General features: G+C 48.6%; 1 protein-coding gene across 7 annotated transcripts in view; it reads right to left on the reverse strand.

Moving 5' to 3' along the window:
* Nucleotides 1-3,190: 3,190 nt before the first annotated feature.
* Nucleotides 3,191-17,966, reverse strand: part of MXRA7 (matrix remodeling associated 7) — a 28,018-nt gene continuing 13,242 nt past the window's right edge. For 2 of the 7 annotated variants that reach the window (XM_015645913.3, XM_015645908.3), the window contains one exon: nucleotides 3,191-4,927. In XM_015645913.3, the coding sequence (XP_015501399.1) occupies nucleotides 4,813-4,927 (115 nt within the window). In that variant the 3' untranslated portion in view covers nucleotides 3,191-4,812. Of the gene's footprint in view, nucleotides 4,928-7,928; nucleotides 9,608-16,273; nucleotides 16,355-16,495; nucleotides 16,550-17,966 lie in introns of those variants that run through there. The other 5 variants (XM_015645910.3, XM_019008526.2, XR_001524483.3 and 2 more) reach the window with 5 other exon arrangements.

Consider the following 17,966-nt stretch of genomic DNA (forward strand, 5'->3'; position numbering starts at 1 on the left):
CTCTAAGATTCACCCAAAGCAAGCAAGCATTGAGTAAAATTACATCACCCAAGTAAACATGCATTAGGTAGGTGGTGAATATGAATTAGACAGGTGGGTTCACATTTATTTTACTGCATAGAAAGGTAACTTTTCACCCCTTGGTGTACTCGATTTGTGGAGACCCACACCTCACACCCTGTACACAATAAACAGTGTCTCCTTGATATCTTCAAGTTGGATTATCTGTCCCTGGGCTGAATTTTCTCACTTCTTGATTAAAAAAGTAAGTTTTATGTTCAAGATCAACCGCTCAAATAAATATGTATTAGACAGGTGAATTCATGTGAATTTTACTATATAAAAGAGGTGACTTTTCACCCGTTGGGCGGTTTGATTGTTGAAACCTCCCCCCTGCGCTCTGCGCAGAATAAACAATGTGTCCCTTCTCAGCCAGACTCTGTGTCCGTGACTGGAGAGCTCAGAAGATAGGAGCCCTCAGGGAGCCCCCACAGAGCCCTCACAGAACGCCCACGCCCCTCAGCGCCGCCATCGCTGTGAGGGCGGGACCAACCTCGCCTCAGGCAGCAACGGCGTTACGTCATCCGTAACGAGTGACGTCACACGTCGCGCACGCGCGCTGCCGGTAACCGCCGTCCCGGCGCTTCTCCAGCCAGCTCCGCCCCCGCCACGGCGAGGTACGGGGGGCGCACAGGGACAATCCGAGCCCGTTCCGCGTTGCCGTACGGGAGCCCATTGGGCACATGTCAGTCCAATGGCGATCGTCACTTGTTGCCATGGCAGCGGCGGCCCGCGGCTGTGGGGAGTACCGCTGTCCCCTCACAGGGACCCTTCAGTTCCTGTCATGGGAACCCTCCCTGTACTGTTGGAAAAAATACCAGTTTAAAAATTTTTGTGTAACTTTATCAAGGAGTTTTGTTTGCCTTTCCCGCGGGAAAAAGAGTTTTAAGTTTCTTTCCAGGCCATTGTTTCTGTAGGTAAGGCCTGATGAACTCAGCATAACAACAGACTGGGAGTAGCCCGAGAGACCAGGGACCATCAGCAGCCAGCTATGAACGCCTTCCCCAGCCTCTGCCTCCGGCACGGGTGGAGACATCTCCAACGGGAAACACTGGTAAGAAAATCAAGGAATGAAGATCTAATTCACATCTAAAGTGAAGATATCCAGATCCAATAGCAGATCAAATACTAAGAACTATGCAACTTGGGATCAATGAACACTGACCCAATTAGTTTCTGAGTTTTGACTGTATAAAAGATCTGAAAAATCTAGTTAAAGCCCTGTGTCATGGAATAATTCTCTCTGCACACCCGGGCTATGTGTGAACGAGATGATTTCTGTGGCACATCCTGGCCAGAACAACATCCTGGCTGGATAATAAAGTAATGCCTTGACTCTCTAACTTTAATAATGTTAGAGAGTTTTTGTTTTTCCTGCAGTTTTGGTAACAGTACTGCCATCAACAGTACCACCATCCCCTCATGAGGGACCCCTCAATGCCATTATCCCATCATGGGGACCCCCATTGCCACCATCCCCTCATGAGGGCCCCTCACTGCCATTATCCTGTTATGGGGACCCACAGTACCACCATCCCCTCATGAGGGACCCCTCAATGCCATTATCCTGTTATGGGGACCCACAGTACCACCATCCCCTCATGAGGGACCCCTCAATGCCATTATCCTGTTATGGGGACCCCCATTGCCACCATCCCCTCATGAGGACCCCTCACTGCCATTATTCTGTTATGGGGACCCCCAGTGACACCATCCCCTCATGAGGGCCCCTCACTGCCATTATCCTGTTATGGGGACCCACAGTACCACCATCCCCTCATGAGGGCCCCTCACTGCCATTATCCTGTTATGGGGACCCCCAGTGCCACCATCTCCTCATGAGGGCCCCTCACTGCCATTATCCTGCTATGGGGACCCCCCCAGTGCCAGCATCCCCTCGTGAGGGACCCTCACTGCCATTATCCCATCATGGGGACTCCCAGTACCACCATCCCCTCATGAGGGACCCCCAGTGCTGCCATGCTCTCCTGGGGACCCCCAGTGCCTTTGCCCCTGATAAAGATCCCCCAGTGCCACATGTGGGAGTTGGCCCAACTAAAACACAGGGTCAGGTGGATTTCGCCCCTGATAAGCAGAGTCTCAGTTTTAACCCCTGGGAAACATTTGTTTAACTCAGGACAGCCTGAGTTCTCCTCCCAGGAGCTTTTGAGGTTGTTATGTTAGGTGGTCAAAGTTCTGTTCTATTGGTTAGTTGTGTTCCTTATATGGTTCTGTTTCCAGAATGTTCCTCCCCTAAAGTTATATATTGTTGTACCCTCCTTTGTTCCTATCTTTGGTTGGTTGCCCCCCCCATGGAGTTCCCTGTGTTACTGTGGTCAGCTTTTGGGTATCATCCCTATTTTCTTTTATTCCTTATTAAAGTGTTACTTTCCTGGTTCAAACCATCGCTCCCACTCCCATTTATTTTTGCCACCCTCTGCCCTGCAGTCAGGGGACCAAAAGGTTTGTTGCAGCCACCCTCACTGCAACAGCCACCATCCCCTTTTGGGGTGGGGGTGGAACTTGATGACCTCTAAGGTTACTGTTACACAAATAAGTCTGTGATGGATTCTGTGATTCTGCAATTATTTAGAGGACAATACCCTGGGGAGATACTGCTGCAGCAGCTGGTGAAATTTCCTGTATAAATATTGATGTATCCAGTGGGAGAAGTGCCTCAGAAGCTGCCCAGCCAAATCAGACATACCCCATGGTTGCAGGTCATTCCTCACCACCTCCATGGGCCCACAGGGATGTGTCCAGTGGGATGCTCTTCATTACAGCCTTGCCAATGCACATGGAGGAATGCACCGCTCAAAATCCATGAGTTTTACATCTTGACACCCCTTCGTTTCATGTCTTGGGCAGAGGCTTTTTTATTTATCTTCATTTCTTTCTTAAATTTGAGCCTAGTAAATAACAGGTTTTTCACCACTGTCCTGTTATCAGCAGCATCTGAACATTTTGGTGATGATGCTCAGAGCTGGTGTGGACAGGACAGGTTTAATTTCAGCTGCTGTCCCTTATACAGTGTTATACCATTGATGGTATACTCTGAAGCTGAAGGGTTTGAGGATTTTTTTTTTCTGCCCCAGAAATGTTCCTATTCAGAGAAGACCCAACCATAACATAGGAAATATAAAAATATTTTGGAAATAAACTGTGAAGTCTGCAAGACAAGGACTAAAAATCAACTACACCTTATCTCTCTCATTTGCTTGTTTTCATGAAGAGTTTTGGAAAAGATCCTGCTTTCAGTTTTGAGCTAGGGATAAGCTGCATATACAAATTTTCTACATTTCTCCCTCTGAACATCTTGACAAAGGAAGATCTGTCCTAGGGACATAGCAAGCTAGCATGGTATTTCACATCATGGGACTACTTTTCCCACTTAATTCATTTGTGTTGAAGAAGAGTTAATTTTCAGATATTAAATTTAAATTAAGTCACGATTGGTAGTAAAACCAGCTTGATCTCATTATAAATATGCTTTGACCTAAGTGAAAACAATTAGAAGGTAAAATTATTCTTAAAAGTCTAAGTGTCTGATGTTATAGAACACCCTGTACTGGGAGACAGTGACCAGATAACAAGATATTAGGTTTCTTGGACTGAAGAGGATTACACAAAATAAAACAAAACTAATTTTTAAGCGATCATTCCCTAAAATGGGTCAGAAAATGTTGCCTCCCTTTGTGAGCAGTTACTAAAACCAAGAAAATCCTTCCGGATAAGAAAGTATTTAACAGGATTTCATAGGAGAGATAAGCACACCAGAAGACATTTAGTTATAATTAGGAATGCTCATTGATTTACTCTATTCAAACCACCAAGGGATGGTCAAGCCTGTTCAAAATACTTGATAAAATCACAGAGATTTCCTAAGTATGTAGTTTCCCACATAGTTTTGTATGAGAAAAGTGAGATCTGAGGTGGACTCAACCATCCTTGTGACAAACCCAGCAGCCTTTCTGTGGTTCTTTTACCAGTGTCAGGAGGTGAGATGTTTGTGTTTCCAGGTTGGAGTTTGTTGCTGCTTCCTCAGGCACGAGAATGATCTCAATGAGGTCAGCTGGAACCAGCTTGGATTTTTTTCAAAAGCCAGTGTGAAGGAGGATGAAGTGTTCCTTCCAGGGAGATGAGGGGCAGCATGCCCCTGATCAGAGTACTGATGCCTTGCTTTTGGCTGTTTGTTTTCTAGCTGTAGGCTTGGAAGCCTCCCTGCCAAGAGAGGTTGTGCAGTCTCCATCTCTGGAGCTTTTCAAGACCCAACAAGATAAAACCCTGAGTAACCCACCTTGGTCTCACAACTGATGCTGCTTTTAGCAGGAGGTTGGACTACAGGACCCTTCAACCTGAGTTATTCTATTATTTTCATCCATTTTACACCTATCATCTTTGGCTTTCTTCAGATGTCAAACTGAGAAAGACTAGGCTTGAAAGTTCATTTGCATAAAGCACAGCCAGAAAAAAAGTTATGAGTTTAACTGTTTTGTAGGACTGAGACATATGACCCAGCCAGAAAGAGGTAAAAAATAGCTGTATGAGATGGTAGCTCTGCAAAGAAAACTGATTAAAAGGCTGAGGAATTACAAGTCTTTTGAAATATATAACACAGGCCTATATGTGTTTGTAAAACAAACTGGAACTGCAAAATAACTACTGAGACACTTTTAAAGCACTACAGCCTCCAGTGTCTGGCAGAACAAGGGCCAAGGTGGCTTTTGGGCACAGCCTCCCCTGGCTGCAGGGTTATATATCATACAGTCTGAGCTGCTCCTTCATGTCTCCTTCAGACATCTCTCCAAACGTGTCACTTTTTTCCTTCATCAGTCTGAAGATGGCAGCCAGCTGCTCTCTCTGAACCCTGTCAAGAAGAAAAGGAGAAGTAGGAATAGCCAGTCCAGGAGCAAGAACACCACTGTCAAATGAAACATGGAGCCAAAGGCCGGTCTCTGTACAAACCTTCCTGGCTGCAGGAAATCTGTCCATGTGAGATAAGGCAGAGATAGCCTCTGGTTCTCCTTCCTCCCCCTTCCCATCTATCCCATCATCCTGCACATCCCTCTGCAGCTCCCTAAACGTGGAGATAAACCAGCCTGCTTTAACACTGCCTTTGGACTTCCTTAGGGCTTATCTATGCTCAAACTTTCAAGATAACTTGACATGTAGAATTTTATAACACCAACATATCCCAATTTAGCAGACTCTGTAACAAACCTGGATTAAGATTCAACAGCCCAGTGTGCTTTTCTTCTGTAATAAGAGAATGTAGATACAGAGCAATTCAGGAATAGCTATTAATTTTAAATGTATATCCTAACTTAAAACTAGAGAGCAGACTACCTCCCAGTGTGGACATGACTTTAATCAGCCACTGGAAGATAAGATCATGAATAGGAATTTGCTTTGATTTGAGTTTGTCTGCCATGTCCAATGGTGAGATGGACCCAGGTAGTCAGTCCAGCAGTGAGGTGGTCCCTGTGTAGGCAGAGGCTGACCAGTGGACCACCTAGCTCAGATTTTTAATCCCCAGGCAGTCTCATAGTAGATGATTAACACCCTTCTCCCCCTAACAGAAGATATCTGGATTTTTCCCTACCCTGAGCCAGTTAACCATCCCATGAAGATTGGTATCTGTGACAGGGCTTTATTAATAGGAGGACTTACACTGCTCATCACTGAGGGATACAGGAGGGTGGGCAGCAAACCCATTGTTCATTGTTTGCATGAACTGATGTAACTCTACAAAATTCCCTTTTGGGGCAAGATGAATGTGCACATGGCTCCAGGCAAGGCTGGCTGAGGGATGGAATGTTCCCACTGCCAGACTCCTACCTGATTGGGATCAGGCTGCTCTATTGCCTAGCACATCTCATTCCTGACTCTCCTGTGGGAGATGGAAAGAACTAATGGGGATGTGCTGCTTTATGGCTGTAACAAGGCAGATAGAGTTCCTGTTACTTCAAGGCGCATTTTGTCTCTGCATGAGTGTGAGGCCAGAACTCAGTGACAGCTCAGAGCACAGACCTGCCACAATCCCAGCTCCTCCTGCTTGTTCAGCACCCTTAGATCTCCCGTGGGCTAAAAACACAGAATCTGGCTTTTACTCCCACGTGGTCACCTTGTCAAGAGTCCTCTTTTCTGCCACAACCAGCTTCCCACACAGGACTTTAAACCATTTAATGAATCCATTTAAATGCACGCCACTGGATAACCTGGGGTAGTCTTCCTGCAAGGCCTGTGTGGATGAGCTATCAGCTGTTCCAGTAACAGGAGGGGCAGTAATAACTACTGACAGGCAAAACCAGGCCACAATCTTTGCTTGAAAGAAAGGACAGCATCAACACACCAGCAGCCACCACACCACGAACAAGATCAGAGGAAGACAGTCAGGAATGAGCAGAGGGACCTTCCTCCTGTGCTCCTGAGCTCCTGCTCTGCATTTTCCCCTCTCCTGGGCTAAGTCCCAGCAGAAGCAGGAACAGCAGCCTGTCCTCTCAGCAAACAGGGCAGGAAAAAAGCAGATTCTGACTAAAGCAAGCTCATGTGCCAGTTCTTTTCTTTTGCAATTAAAATACAATGGTTTCTCTGGCCAAACATATCCTGATAATGATGTGGGATCTTTTGGTTATGGAAGCCTGGATTTGTCTGTGTCCTCTGTAGTGTTTTGTGTTCACAGGAAGAGCATCCAGCTGCCCTTTCCAGACAAGAGGAAGGGAAGCAGGGTCATGAGTGATCAATATTTTATTTTAGATCACCGCTGGGCACCAGAGGGCACATTGCCAGTCTGGTGTGGAGAAATTCAATACACTTGGCCTCCTGTGTCTGCTGTGCATCTCAGCTGGGAGTGCTCACACAGGTCTGTATCCTTCACTTCTTGTTTCACAGACATCAGTGCTGCTGAAATCTCTCCAAAGGCCCATTTCCTTGTCTCCAAAGTCAGGATCACAGAAAATATTCACTTTCTTTTTTTTGAAGCACAACATCAATGCATTTTGGCTGTCCCCTCAACTTTAAATATCATGACTGTGCATTTGGAAAATAGAAAAAAGGGCTATTACTGCTGTTCCTTCTCTGCACGACATAATCTACTACAAAGGGACAGCAAAATAAAGATAAAGAGAGAAAAAAGCCTGGGAAGGAAGAGTAAGGCACCACAAACATGAAACTGTCTTTGAAGAGGAGCTTTTCCTATCAGAGGCGACCTTGCAAAACAACCTTGTAGTGTTCCAGCTTGGTTTGGTTTTGGGTATTTTTTTGGATGAGTTCAGATCAAACACACCCCATTCACAAATAAAATCATTCTCTCTTCTCATAAATGCTGTCCTCAAAACTACTAGGCTTCAGGAGGTCAAACAGGATTTTACTCATTGCTAACAAAATAGATTAATTAAGGATTTTTGAAGCAGCCTAATTCTTATTCATAGGTAATTACATTTGCATACTTAGCTCCCTTACTTAGACTCTTTTAAGACATTTCAGTCCAAGACTTTTACAGTTAGCTGGAAGTTTGGGCTGTGAGCCAAAGGTATGTTAAAGATCTGGGGTTTAGGGACTGCTAAGCACACTGCTAAGCGTGTCCACAGCAGCTGAAATCCTGGGCAGAGCTCTGCATTGGGAATGTTGTTAATTGCTCTGCAGCCAAACAAGAGCAGGATCCTGCTGCAACACTGCATTGCTTCTGCAGAAAAAGGGGAATATCCCTGATTTGCCCTCTGATCATTTGTGGGAATGTAATCATTTCTGGGATAAAAGTCATAGGAGGGCAGAATGTACCTCTAACCTAAGATCCAGATTTTCAACACAAATCTGTTGAGGAAGAAGTTACAAGCTGCTGGAGGTAGGGAGAACAAGCACAAACCAAATAAACTATTCAAAGGTTTATTGGACCAAACAAAGGCAATTTTTACAGATTCAAGCCACTAGAATTACAGTCCTTTGTATAAGAGCCACCATCAGATACAAAACAAACAAAAACAAACAAAAGTAAAAAATACCCAGACAGCCATTTGAGTTGAAGAAAGAGTTTGACTTGCTGCCACTAGCAAAAATCTGGACTTAACTACCGACTTTGCTGGATGTACATATTGCCATGTAACTTAAACACAACGGATATAAGGCATTCTTTGCATAGTTGGGTGCTTGGGACACAGTCAGCCAGCCAGCACCGAGGGGACACAGCGGCTGTACCAGCGGGATGTTGAAGCAGAGGGTCCAGATGTGCCTAAATTCATATGCAAACTACTGAACATGCTTGCAGTTGTCGGCTGGGAAGGGGCAGCCCAGCCTCTTCTAAAGCTGAAGCCTCCTGCTGTTCTTTAAATGAGCCCATTTATGAGAGTTTGACAACTCCAGGCGCTGGAAAGGACAACTGTGTACAAGGTTTCAAGTATTGTCTGCATAGGAATTAAAAAGGGGGGAAAAAAGCAGCCTGTTGGGTTCCTGATATGTTTGCAGTTTTAGCCAAGAGGCAGTGACAGAGAAACTTTGGAGGACACATCCCCACCCAGCCTGGTGTTTCTACATCACTAAATGACTTAAACCCTCTTCTCTCTCTCAAAAACCAGCTGGGTTTGATTTAAAACCGAGTTTGTGCCCAGCCAAATTCATCTGCTCTGTGTAACAGAGCTGAGGGGCAACGCTGAGCTCTGGCTCCCACGGACCAGCAAGAGAAGAGAGCACTGGAACAGCAAGCAGGCAGAGGAATGGGGAGTGTGCCTCTCCCAGGACCTCCACTATCTCATCCTGAGCCAGAGGGAACCCCTGATACAGTAGCTGCCTCATTGGGTCTCTCCTTTTGGGAATTGGAGTAGGGAAAAGTGAGGATGCACATAATAACAGCAGCCAAAGTGTGGTCTCTCCACCACAAGCAGAACACCTAAACTATCCAACTTCATCACTTCTTGAGTCTCCTGTCTACCTACAGAATCAGTTCTCTGCTAAAATAACTACAGAAGCAAGATTTGAGTCAGCCCAGCCATCCCTCACATGGACCCCACTTTGTCCCTCCACCCCTCAGAGTAAAGCAGCTTTGTACAACATTGGAAATCACGGGCAGTTACCACCCCCCAGCAATAAAGAGGAGTTTGGCCCCAGGACAAAACAACTTGAGATCCTGGTACAAGGTCCCAGCTGGTCTGAGAGCAGAGCTATGGTTTGCCCACCCAAGGAAAGGAACAACATGGATTTCATGGCCTAATATATGTAGCAAACATAACTGATAGACTCATTGCATATTTAGTGTTCACTTTGGGTTTTGTTGAGGGGAGAGGGAGGAAGGTTCTTCCCAGTCCCCCGAACACAACTCAAGTCACTGCTTGGGCCCAGCCCCCATCCATGGAGCCACACAACAGGATATCCTCAAACTTGACAGGAGTTTTTGTAGAACTCAACTTCAGACCAAGAGGGGATCCCAAGTTTTGAGGGTTTATGGATTTCTCTTATGGGTGTATTTGGTTGGTTTTGGTATTTCTCTCAAGCCTTTAATGATGCCAAGGGATGCCTTTAGGAGGAGGCTAGGGACAACTTCATATAGTCTTCAGGTCTGCAAAGAGAAACAGGGAGAGAAATCATTTCAGTCATTTCACCCCTCAGGTTGGTTCATTATTATTCCCATAAACGAGCAGGGAGAGCCCTCGGTGTGTGTGTTGGGGGGAAGGCAAGGCAGCTTCCCCCTCAGGGCAGGACAAGCTGCTGTTTGCAAACCTCATGCCTCTAAGAAGGACTTTGCTTCACCAACTGCAGCAGGATAGTCAAAACCCAATCGGAAGTGCAAATCCTCTTGTCTGGCATCAAGCTAAGTTACAACCCTTCTGAGCTACTAATAAGAACTGGAGAAGCCAAGCTAATTAACTCCAGGGGTTACTGCCTCTCTGTCCTGTGCAGAGCCTCCTGGGGCTGCTGGCACCCTTGACCAGCTCTGATTCCCAAAGCCAGGAACAAGTGCTGACTTCACAGGGCGGTGTGCCTGAACTGCTCGACCTTTCTCAATCTTTCTACAGGTATGTCTGTCGAAGACAAGGAGGTAAAATCCCCAGACTCCCTGCAGGTCACTTCCTTTTGATGGGAAGCTCTTCCCAGGGAAGGAGGGTGAGATGTGTTTAATGTGTGGGGACATCCAGGCATTCCTTCCACATGTTGTTGGCAGAGCCAGGGTCTAAAAAATGTGGTCCCTTGTTCTCTTAATGCCTCAGCATCTCATGGGTGAGCCATCCACATCAGGAAACACCCAACAGAAGGCTGGAGAGCTGCCCATGGACACAGAGACCTGCACTGGGGTACAGGGAAGCTACACACCCATCACCTCCCTACAAACACGTACAGACACACCCCAGCCTCATTCCTCCTGGGTTCAATAAGATTCACTGTCCGTAACACCTGAGCCACATTTGGAAGTCCCCTACTCCTGCCAGCCACAGCGTGAGGGTGAACAACAGCTTCATTTCTTCCTCACTCTTCTGCAGTCTTGCCTTCTCCAGCAGTCTTCTGAGCACAGCTGGTGACCCGGATCCCGGATGGGAGATGCCGAGGGAAGCATCACGTGGGACCGGGGTTACTGGAGCGATGTTCCAAGGCTCAGTGGCTGTCCCATTAGGACAAAGAAAGGAAATTTTCCGGAGTGGATAATCGCTCTGCGGGATTCACGGTGCTGAGGAGAGGATCATCCCGCTCAAGTCACACAAGCATAATCAGATTTCACATGTGAGGGCATAAGCTCGTTGCCATGGGGGCCAAGGAGGGGAGCTCCCCTCCAGCATGCCACAGTTGGAGTGGGGAGGGATGGGGGACATCAGAGAGGGTGGGTGAATCCCTCCAGGGATACTCATCTCCACAGGGCCAGGCTGACAGCTGGGGTGAGAAGATCTCAAAACCAGCATGACCGTAATGGAGGATGTACGTCAGAGCCAGAAATTGCCATTTGCACATCAGGGATACCTCTTTCTGGTCCTGGAGCAAGCTGTGAGAGAAATTGGACTAAAGAGCATGAGGCAGTCCCTCTCTGGGACATTGGGCCCATATAACTGCCCCAGGCTGAGAAGCTCTGGCATTTCAGCCACAGAACTTGAAAGTCTTAATTAGCTTGGGATGGAGGCCCAGAGATTTGAGCCACTACTTATCCTTGGCTCTTCCCTCCATTCCATTCTCCTTGAATCAGCATGCTTGCCCCCAGCAGTTCATCAATCAAACTGGGTTAGGGTCATCTTTTGCCAGAAGCTGTATCCTTTCTTCAGATAAAGATTATCCAGGTATCTCTGTTCTTGCCCAAGCCAACAGCCAAGACACGTGATTTGTCAGCTGGACATGGTTCTGTGCAAGGAAAAACTGGAGAACAAAGAGCCCAGACAAAAGCAAGTCCTGGAATATGAGGGCAGCTCAGAGACAGAAGGTCTCAAAGAAGCATGGAAACTGCATGTTCAGGTGGCCTCAGGAGCATCAGGAGCATTCCCTTCACTCCAGCTCACCCACAACACTGACACAAGGCAGCCAAGAAGACAGCACCTCAGCTCTGAAAAAGAGAGGTTACTGGTGGCATTCCCATGTGCATGTCTCTCCTGTGTGCAAAAATCCACAGATGGTCAGGAAATCTGTAACCCATTCATAGACTTCAGCTTTCCAAAGGAGTCCTGACTCACTCTAAGGAGAGCCCAGAGCATTCTACTGTAACCATGTCTGCTAACTGCTTGTGCCCTTTTCAGGAATAGTTTCACTCCAAAAGATTATTTTTCAGAAGCACAGAGCATTCCCAGCTCCTTTCCCTGGCTCAGGACCTTGTCAGGACCATCAATCCTCTGCTCTGAAATCCTGGCAAGAAAGGTGGATAGCAACCTGGCTCCAGACTCCTCTCACTCCAAACTAGGATTGACCCTTGAGGATGAAGAGCAGGGAATAAAAGCCCTTAGTGCTGGGTAGACCTGGCAATAGGTGGTCGAAATCTCCCCAGGAAGTTCCCTCCCATCTCCCATCTCACTGCTGGGGATGGTCCCATCACCAGTGTCCCTCTTTCTTTACCATGGGGGCAGCTACCATCTCATTTCTGGTGGTGACTATAATGCAGTCTTGAGGTATTGCAGGAAGAATATGAAGAATGACACACTAAATCCAAGCTTTCCTGGTGGTCCCAAAATTGTGAGCCAGTTGCTTCAGCCAATCAACAAAACACAGAGAGGACTTAAATACAGAACAGGGAGACAATGCTTAGAAAAGAGAAAAGGAATTGAGTGAGAGGTATGAAAAGGAGCTTCATCAACACCAATCTGAATTTTCCCCACTGGGATAGAGAATCTGAAAGATGGATTGGGTTTTGGGAAATACCTAATGTGCCTCGAGGCTGCCAGAACCAGTGTGACCAGGGAGCACAAATCTCATTGGCTTTAGGACAGGGGCTGGTGAGGAGTCAGTGGGGTCAGGGGCTGTATCACCCCCATCAGATCTTGCCCACAACTGTTTTGAGGCAGAAGCTTCCCACATTTCCCAGCCAGAGCAGCAACAGCTGAAAAGGCCAGAGCACAGGCAGGAAGATGGCTTGGGCTCCTGGCCATCCATCAGTCGTGTGCCCATTCCCTTGCAACACTCCTGACCACCCCAGCCAATACCACAGCAGTGGGAAAAGCCACGGACAGGCCGGGCTGTGCTTTCCTCCATCACTCAGTGTTTGTTCCCCAGCTTGCTGAACACCAGTTTGCTCTCAGCCTGGCGAGATGCCCCAGTTCCCTGCATCTCTGGGTCTCACCCAGCTGCAGGGGAGCCCAGGACAGGCAGAGCAGGGCTCCCAGGGAGTTAGCAGGCAGAGAACAGCCAGCTGCCCATGCTGCACAAGGTTAAGCAGAAGCAGATGAAGACAAATCATGAGCGCTGGGTGAGGGAGACACGGAGAAGCAGCCACAAGCCAGGACAATTCAGGACCTGAGCCAAAAAAAAACAACCCAGGAGCTCAAGCAGAGTTTCTGTCTGAACTAAAATCTCAAGGCAAGGTCAGTGACTCACACCCTGCAAAGGCTGCAGGGGAGTTTGCAAAGGTTTCCCCTCTGGGATGGGAGAGGAGATGGGAAGGGGCTTCCTGGCCTCCCCTTCCCTGTCTTTCTGAGGGAGGCATCCTGAGTAACTCTGTTTTTAAAGCTTTTGGGGACTGATGACTCAATCATGACTATAAATAGGGCCAGGGCTCCAGTCCACTGACATAGGTCAGAGGACATTTTCCCTGGGGATATGGAGGCAGGGAACAGCATCAGGCCAGCAGCAGACTTCCTTCTCATCCAGGTGGAGTTGGGCACCTACAGAGTGAGCACGAGGGGGAGCTCAGCAGGGATCCCCAAACATACAGTGTCCTTTACTACAAGAGGCAGGTGGGAAGCAAACACATCTCATGCCCTGGGTGTTTGGCAGCTGAAAGCAACCTTGCCCATGGCTGGTGCCATCCCCGTGGCCGGTGGCTGCAGTAAAGCAGTGGCCACCCTGCCCTGCAGAGAGCCATGGCCCTGGGCTCTGCACCCCTCGCTGCTACTCCTCCTCCCTCAGCCCAGGACGACTATCGTGCTGCAGAAGATGAGAAGCAAACAAATAATAACCCCTGCCCCCCAAAAGCCCAAACTTACCAGCTTCCCTCATCCAAAAGAAGCACCATGCTAGGACAGGACAGGACAGGACTGGACAGGACAGCAAAGCCATTGGGTGGGGGGAGGGTTAGCAGAAGAGAGGAGGAGGCAGAGGCCCAGTTCCATGCTGTATGGAGAGGGGAGTGACCAGGCAAGCCAGGGTTATGTGATGGCAATGCAGGGGGTGGACAGGGACAGATGCCAATGGACAGCTCTCCCAAGATGCAACCTCCCCTAGCCCTGTCCACCCACCTATTTTTGGAGGGCTACTAGTGGAGATGTTTGAAATAGGTCTGTCAACACAGTCATTAAACCTCTGCAGCTGCTTCCTGCCCTTGTGTGCTCCAGAGCTGTCATCACCAGCACTGTCTCATTCAAAATTCAAACTTCAGCACAGTTGTCCCTCAAGCCATAGCTGCATCCTACTTTCATTCAGGATGCCTTGTAGAGCAGGGAAAAAATCTCTCCTCTCTGACATTCCTTATATCCAGGGTCTACCCTGCCTTGCTGAAATTCCAGGGTCCAAGCCTAGTTTTTTGCAGTGCCCCATAACCAAGAGGTACTCTGAACCCAGCTGGGGAGGAGGCATGTTTCTATTGCTAAATTACCACTAAGAAAAGGGCTGAGCTTGGTATTTCCAGCCACCCAATTCCACTTGTGTGAATTCCAATTTGCAGTTGAGCCCTAGGCCTAAACCCAATCTGCATTCAAACAGTGTCACCTCAACCCATCCGTGGCTGGCCAGGAGGTGAGAGGAGAGGATTGAGAGGCAGGAGAGGAGTTTGCTCCTTGCATGGGTCACCTGGCTGTGGCAACTGAGACCATTAGCCAGGGAAACTGGGCAGCTATCTTTGTCTTCTCTGCACTCTTCCAGAGGCTGACAGTGGTCTGGGAGATCTCCTGCCACCCCATCCAGGAGGTGCCCCTGCCAAGACCAGTTTGGTGCCATTCATCAATGGGTCTGCCATGGGGCAGCTTCTGGCTCTTCACCCCCACCTCTTCCTCAATCCCAGACAGAGGACAGAGAGCAGAGACCTTTCTCGGGCCTGTCAGATGGGATCTGCTCTCTTTTCTCCCACCAACACTCCTAGCCAAGTGACAAGGAGAGAGCATGGACAGCTCAATCCCTTGACAGCACTGAGGCCAAACAAGGCTTGGCTGGGACCTGTTTTGCCTCATGGAAAGAGAGAGCTGAAAGCAGAGACCCAAGGGGGCCATTTCTCCTATTGTTTTAGGAGTGGAGCCTTGCTGCAGCTGTCAACACTCAGCAGAGACGCAGCCATACTCATTTCTAACAGAAAAAATCCCCACTAACCTCTTTCAACCTTAAGGGATGTTTGAAGAACATCTGGCAGAGACAACTCCAAGCCATCCATGAGTGCAGGCACACTGGGGAGCTCTTCCTCCCTCCTCCACAGGAGCTGCCCAGCCAGACCAGCAACCCCTCTCAGGCAGCCTGGCTGTGTCTCACACCCACACACCTCAGCCCTGACTGAGCAGGGGCAGCTGCACCACCACAACTCACATTTCCTGAGCTCCAGCTTTGCACCATAGCAGCTACAACTGGCAACAGATGGCCAAAAGGCTCAGGTGCAGAAGAAAAGGATTTGGAAATAAGCTGTGCTGGCTGGACCAAGAGCTGCATCCTTCCCCTGCACTCTTCCCCTTCCTGCCCAGACTGTTTTTCTCCCACAGCGGGGCAAAGGCTCTCTGCTTCTGTTCCAGGACTGGTGACCCACCAGGTGTGATCAAGCACAGACACCACCCCAGCAGATGTATTTGTCAACAGGATTTACTGTCCTCCTCCCTCGGTGAGCACTCTAATTTTTAAGGCTGAAGCCACCAGAAGCAGGAAGTTGCATCACTCAGTGAAGGTCACATTCCTTCCCCTTTTAGTCCAGATTTAGCACCAGCTGGAAGCCACAAGACTCAAGTGAATTGTAGGCAGGACAACCACAGCCTCTGCAGGGATGCAGGTTAGAACAGAAGTGGGTATTTTACTAAAATAACCTAATCTATTGCATGTTTGTACTCTCCTGCCTGAAGTCCTACAGCTCCTCCTGGAACAGGCAAAGAGTATTTTCAATGGCATCTCCAAAAACAAGGAGTCCCAGATTTCAACCTTGTGAACTACACAAGTAGCCTCTGAGGAAAAACTTGCATTTTTGGGATGTTGCTTACCAGCTGCTTCACATGGGAGCCTGCTAGTCCATGAGAAAGCTGGAGGAGTGACACAGCTAAAAGCAAACACTAAACCTGTCTCAGTTTTGATAGCACATCTTAGACCAATCACCCACTCTGCAGCAATTTCCCAAATCTGTACAAAGAAGTGTCTGTGGGATGTCCAGCTTCAGGCATCCAAGATGAAAAATGTGAGCATCCAAACATGAGAGCCCTGGAGTGCTCATGGAAAGTGAGATGGAGGCAGAGGGGAGTGGACTCATTAATCTGTTATGAGGAGGGAAGGGGAGGGAGGTGGAGAGGGAGGTGGCACAGGCAACCAACTGCAGCTCAAAACAACCCCTCCCCTGGAAAATAACCCAAAAAGCAAAATAACCCAAGACATGAGCAGATGTTGTCAGTGGTACCACTACCTCTAAGCAGCAGCGTGTCCTTACCAAAAAGATTTGTAAGAATGTTTGTGGCCGAGGACCTAAGGTACTTGCTACAGAGATGTGAGATCAGAGGTCAGCTCAATCCTGCAACATAAAGGTGGCAAACCCGGGTCACAGCAGGTCAGCAGCACGGTCAGGGCGCATGGAGAGGGGAAGAGGGGTGGAAGGGCAAGGAGAAGGATGCAGGACAAGGCTGAGCTGCTGTGCTCAGCTCTCCCAGCTTACCTGGCAGCAGCCCTGCCCCCTTGCACCACCTGCGAGGCCTGCAATGAAAAGCTGCTGATGCCGCAGTGAAGATTTGAGGGGGGGAAAAGTAAGCCAGCAACAAAGCAAGACAAAAAAAAATTCACAAAGCTGCCTTAAAGAAATGAACAACACAAATACGGAAGAGAAGAAAATAAAGGAGCAGTAGGAAAAACACATCTGCCAGTGGCCCTCAGTGGGGGAGGCTGTTGAGAGCCTGCAAGGAACACAAAGCCCAGGCACTGTGCATCAGTTCTAGGTGCACTGTCCTGCCCTGGGACTGCTCCAGACAGACAAGAGCAGTGGTGCCTGAGCAGTGTCATGTGCCCAGGACAGGTCCATCACCTCCCAGAGTCTGTTCTACAGTCCTGAGTACAAACCCCCCCATCCCACTGCTCTCCTTAGCCAATGTCCCCTCAGTGTCCCCAGATGACAACAAGAACATTTTCTGTCCCACAGGAACCAGCCCAAGGCCCTGCAGGACTCCTGGCCCCGAAAACCTGAGCAGTGATTGCTCAGCTAGTTTGGATGGAGCTGCTGGTCAAAGGGTTTGAATTTGCCAGCTGCAGGTGGATTTTTGTGTTTGTGTTTAGCAGGATCCTGAAAAGCAAATCCCATCTAGCCCCATGGGTGTCCCTGACATTCACTCAGTTCATCCCCCACCACCCTCCCCAAGTGAAAAGTACAGTGACACTCACAGCCCTGCTCAGCAGTTTACAGGGTGGGGGCTTCAGGCACAACAAAGATACATGGAAAAGAAGAAAGCAAACATTTTTTCCTGACGCCACCAATGCAGAATCAACCCCATGCCAGATGAAGCCATAGCTCATTTCTGTTGCTGACCTCAGCACAGGGCAGGTCTCTGGATTTATTCTGCCTACCACAGTGCCCTGCTCACCTCACACACACCTCAGGCAGCCCAGCTGGTGGCATCACAAAGATACTGCCCAAGAGCCTCAAGGCAAGGTTTGCCAGCAGGAGATGCCTGAGCCAGGGGCGAGGTGTGATCCCCCATCCCTGCCTTCCGTACTGCACTCAAGTTTCTGCTTGGTTCTTTACACCAGGCCAGCTGTGGTGGTACTTAGAACACAATTTGACAGGCAAGGGGTGACAAATACCCCTACATCACTCTGCAAACCTCTGGGTGGAGAATTGGGTCCCTTGGAACAGCAGAGGAGAGAACATCTCCCAAGGCTTGTTGGGCCACCACTGGGAAATCAGTTCCTTGGAGCTCACCCTCAGGGAAAGGGTTTGAGCTGCAGACACCTGTAAGGGAGCAGCCTGCTGCAGAGCCCTCAGCTGTGGGGTTATTCCTTGTATGGGCTGGGGAATCTCGAGCCAGAAAGCTTGTTTTAAGTGACAGGACAGGTTTGATCTTTCTTCATGCAGGGCTCAGGGGGATACTTCAGCAAAAAGTGCAAGATGGACAATTTTCCTTCTCTACCAGGCCCAC

This window comes from Parus major, chromosome 18 (genome assembly GCF_001522545.3).
Source record: "Parus major isolate Abel chromosome 18, Parus_major1.1, whole genome shotgun sequence".
Classification (NCBI taxonomy): Eukaryota; Metazoa; Chordata; class Aves; order Passeriformes; family Paridae; genus Parus; species Parus major.